This window comes from Nansenia antarctica, assembly GCF_963989245.1.
Source record: "Nansenia antarctica genome assembly, chromosome: 5".
Taxonomy (NCBI): domain Eukaryota; kingdom Metazoa; phylum Chordata; class Actinopteri; order Argentiniformes; family Microstomatidae; genus Nansenia; species Nansenia antarctica.
Window position 1 is genome coordinate 8,079,392 of NC_137690.1, and position 5,000 is coordinate 8,084,391.

A 5,000-nucleotide genomic window follows, 5' to 3' on the forward strand; every position below is an offset into this window, starting at 1 on the left:
ACACAAGAAGCTGTGACAAAGATGGGAGCTTTAAAGACCTCATACCACCACACCCACTCAGCACAAGCACAGATGCACACACACACACACACACACACACACACACACACACGCACATCCTGGCATACCCCCTGCAGTTTCCTCTTTGTTTTGATTCCACCACATGAAGGGAACACCCAGAGTGAAGTGACAGCAGTAGGTCCTACTGTACTGTAGCCATGTGGGCACACACACACACACACACACACACACACACACAACCACATCCTTTTAAGGGGAGGGGACGCCTTTCCAGATGTGCAGGCCTCCCCACAGACTCCCCCTGCAGGGTGTGGGGAGCGTGGTGGACCTCTCTCTCTCCCCCTCTCCCCCCTCTCTCCCTCTCTCCTTCCGCACAGATCCCCCCCCTGCAGAGTGCGGGGTGGGTGGTGTACCTCTCTCTCTCCCCCCCTTCTCTCCCTCCCTCCTTCCCCACAGATCTCCCCCCTGTAGAGTGCGGGGTGGCTGGTAGACCTCTCTCTCTCCGCCTCTCCCCCACTCTCCCCCCTCCCTCCCTCCCTTCCTCGGGCCCTGCCCTGTGGTGTCAGACATGGCACTGTGTTGGCAGGCAGCTCAGTCCAGTCATGTCCCAGACACAGACACACCAGCTAACCACTGCTGCACCCTGGCATCGCCAGCACTCTGATACCCTGCTGGGCTTCACTTCCTTCATCCAACTTCCTGTCTGCTCCAAGCTGTGTTAACACTCAGTAACACATCCAGTTAGGTATGGCACAAGCACAACCACGTCAACACAGAGCCAGACACATCACAGAGCCAAACATCAAATCCTGCCCCGAGACGATGAAAATATCAAATCTAAATCTAACCCTAGGAATTGAGCATATGGGGCGCGTAAGTGGCGTAGCACACATCGCAAGGTCCCTGGTTTGATTCCGGCCATCCCCCCCTACTCTCTCACCGATCCTTCCTGTTAACCTCTACTGTCTCTATTCCAATAAAACGGAAATGCCCTATAAAAAAACATATGATTTAGACATATGATTTATTTGAGAAATATAATATTGAGATCATATTATTATTATTATTATTATTATTATTATTGTTATTGTTATTATTATTATTTCTTCCCCTCAGCCGCCAGGCTGCTAAATGACTCTGGCTTCCCCCTCCCCCCCACCTCCAAGTCTGCCCAGGACTGAACATGCACTAGACCTTGAATAACTCTGCACTGCACTTTATTTACAGCACTATCCATGCACTGTCTGTCCTGTGTTGTCCTGTTTTTGCCTGTTTTTGCATTTGTATTGTACTTGTTTTGTTCATATATATGTGAAAAAAGCATAAATGCACCTTCTGTAATGCCAAAGCAAATTCCTATATGTGTCAAGCATAATGTCAATAAACGTTATCTGAATCTGAATCTGAATCTGAATCTGAATCTGAATTAATAATAATAATCATCATCATCATCATAATAATAACAATAATAATAATAATAATGTTGTTGTTGTTGTTGTTTTGTTGTTGTTATTATTATTATTATTGTTGTTTATTTGGCAGGGACAGTGTACATCAAAGAATGCACCAGAATTAGCCAAAGAAGGCTAGTTTTCATCCGTAGTCCCTGAACATATCATTCCACCAATAGAGAGAGAGACTAACCTCCATTGGCTCGTCCACCTCGGCCCCGCCCAGCACGGTGCCGGGCAGCAGCCTGAGGACGAAAGGCTCCGCCTCCTCCGGCAGGTCGTCCGTGGTGATGTTCAACGCCAGCACGGCGCTCATCTGACCGGCGGCAAACCGCAGCGTCCCCGCCTCGGGGCTCAGGTCATGTGACACCGGCGAGCGGTCGCTGGAGTTACGGCTGATGGTCCAGTTCACAGAGACGTCGCCGTAGTTACCGCCGTTCCTCACGATGGTGATGCCATCGAACCTGTGTGATTGAGAGAGAGAAAGAGAGTTCAATCAATCAATCAATCAATCTAATTTCTTTATATAGCACATTTAAACATGACACTTGTCAACCAAAGTGCTTTACAGTAAAAGTACACATAAAGTGTAAATAAACAGAAAATAAACAACCAACAGAAACAACAGAGGGACAGAACAGCACGTCAAAACAAACAAGGCAAGAGTCAGTCAGGGAACGCTAAAGTGGGCTTTGAGCTTAGAGCTTCATAGTGAATGTGAGAGTTGTTCAATACTGATGCGTCTTCTCATCTTGGTCTAGTTTCAAGTTTATTGTTATGTCACATTACACAAGTGTAAGAGAGTAAAATTCTTAGGCTTCGATTCCTGACATAGCAGCACAAGACAATAGGCATAATTCAAGATAATAAAATAAGTGACAATAGTACATAATTCAATAAAAAGTGTCAATAGTACAGGACATAAGTGATGGTAGTAAAGTGGATGTGAGCTTAAGCTATGGTCGTTTTGCAAAGCTACGTCCATACACAAGGTTGGTCTCTCTTTGTTCATAAGGTTTTCATAACCTCGTACCGTAACTCTCCCTCACCTCTCTCACCTCCCTCCACCTCCCTCACCTCCTCCACCTCCCTCACCTCCCCCACCTCCTCCACCACCTCCCTCACCTCCCTCACCTCCTCCACCTCCCTCCCTCACCTCCTCCACCTCCCTCACCTCCCCCACCTCCTCCACCTCCCCCACCTCCCTCACCTCTCTCACCTCCCTCACCTCCTCCACCTCCCCCACCTCCCTTACCTCCCTCACCTCCTCCACCTCCCCCACCTCTCTCACCTCCCTCACCTCCCTCACCTCCTCCACCTCCCTTACCTCCCTCACCTCCTCCACCTCCCCCACCTCCCTCACCTCCTCCACCTCCCTCACCTCCTCCACCTCACCCACCTCCCTCACCTCCTCCACCTCCCTCCACCTTCCTTACCTCCCTCACCTCCTCCACCTCCCCCACCTCCCTCACCTCCCTCACCTCCTCCACCTCCCCCACCTCCCTCACCTCCCTCCACCTCCCTCACCTCTCTCCACCTCCCCCACCTCCTCCACCTCCCCCACCTCCCTCACCTCCCTCACCTCCCTTACCTCCCTCACCTCCTCCACCTCCCCCCCCCACCTCCCTCACCTCCTCCACCTCCCCCACCTCCCTCACCTCCCTCCACCTCCCTCACCTCTCTCCACCTCCCCCACCTCCTCCACCTCCCCCACCTCCCTCCACCTCCCTCACCTCACCCACCTCACCCACCTCCCTCACCTCCATCACCTCCTCCACCTCCCTCCACCTCCCTTACCTCCCTCACCTCCTCCACCTCCCCCCACCTCCCTCACCTCCCTCACCTCCTCCACCTCCCCCACCTCCCTCACCTCCCTCCACCTCCCTCACCTCTCTCCACCTCCCCCACCTCCTCCACCTCCCCCACCTCCCTCCACCTCCCTCACCTCACCCACCTCACCCACCTCCCTTACCTCCCTCACCTCCTCCACCTCCCCCCACCTCCCTCCACCTCCCTCACCTCCTCCACCTCCCCCACCTCCCTCACCTCCCTCCACCTCCCTCACCTCTCTCCACCTCCCCCACCTCCTCCACCTCCCCCACCTCCCTCCACCTCCCTCACCTCACCCACCTCACCCACCTCCCTCACCTCCATCACCTCCTCCACCTCCCTCCACCTCCCTTACCTCCCTCACCTCCTCCACCTCCCCCCACCTCCCTCACCTCCCTCACCTCCCTCCACCTCCCTCACCTCCCTCACCTCCCTCCACCTCACCCACCTCCCTCACCTCCCTCACCTCCTCCACCTCCCTTACCTCCCTCACCTCCCCCACCTCCCTCACCTCCCCCACCTCCCTCACCTCCTCCACCTCCCTCCACCTCCCTTACCTCCCTCACCTCCTCCACCTCCCCCACATCCCTCACCTCCCTCACCTCCTCCACCTCCCCCACCTCCCTCACCTCCCTCCACCTCCCTCACCTCTCTCCACCTCCTCCACCTCCCTCACCTCCCTCCACCTCCCTCACCTCTCTCCACCTCCTCCACCTCCCTCCACCTCCCTTACCTCCCTCACCTCCTCCACCTCCCCCACCTCCCTCACCTCCCTCACCTCCTCCACCTCCCTTACCTCCCTCACCTCCCCCACCTCCCTCACCTCCCTCACCTCCCCCACCTCCCTCACCTCCTCCACCTCCCTCCACCTCCCTTACCTCCCTCACCTCCTCCACCTCCCCCACATCCCTCACCTCCCTCACCTCCTCCACCTCCCCCACCTCCCTCACCTCCCTCCACCTCCCTCACCTCTCTCCACCTCCTCCACCTCCCTCACCTCCCTCCACCTCCCTCACCTCTCTCCACCTCCTCCAGCTCCTCCACCTCCCTCACCTCCCTCCACCTCCCTCACCTCCCCCACCTCCCTCACCTCCCCCACCTCCCTCACCTCACCCACCTCCCTCACCTCCCTCCACCTCCCTCACCTCTCTCCACCTCCCTCCACCTCCCCCTCCTCCCTCCACCTCCGGTACCCAACTCACCTCTGGCTCCTCACGTCCTCGTTGATGCTGATAGGCTGAGACAGCGGGCTGACGTTGATGGACAGCACGCCGTGGGGCTTGTCGTTGGGTTCGATGGTGACCAGCACCGAGTTGGGCGGGACCAGGACGGCGTCGCCCCTCACTGTGTCCTCCAGCAGCACCACGTGGAACGACTCGGCGATCTCCGGCACCTCGTCATCGCTAATGTTAAACAGCAGCCTCACCTCGTACACCCGGGGGGGGAACGTCACCGTGGCTGTCGGCTGCAGGTCCACGAAGTCCAGGGCCGGCGTGGCGCTCCCGGCCCCGTCGCCGCTGACGACCGCGTAGTCCACGGAGACCAGGGTGTCGTCGGAGCCCACCCGGCGGCCGTCCTCGGAGAGCCGGCCCCGGGTCACGGTGAGCGCCACCACCCCGGCGGTCTCGGGCACGGCCAGCAGGGACTGGGAGAACCGCAGGGGGCTGTCGTTGCGGCGGATCTTCAGCGCCACGCTGC

General features: G+C 57.0%; 1 protein-coding gene across 1 annotated transcript in view; it reads right to left on the reverse strand.

The window, feature by feature from the left end:
• adgrv1 (adhesion G protein-coupled receptor V1) overlaps positions 1-5,000 on the reverse strand; it is a gene marked incomplete at its 5' end in the record, with an annotated part of 166,128 nt that overhangs the window by 153,569 nt on the left and 7,559 nt on the right. Inside the window, 2 exons of the mRNA XM_080532226.1 lie at positions 1,666-1,936; positions 4,505-5,000. The exon at positions 4,505-5,000 is cut by the window's right edge and continues 76 nt beyond it. Coding sequence (XP_080388352.1) covers positions 1,666-1,936; positions 4,505-5,000 — 767 coding nt within the window. The remainder of the gene's footprint in view (positions 1-1,665; positions 1,937-4,504) is intronic.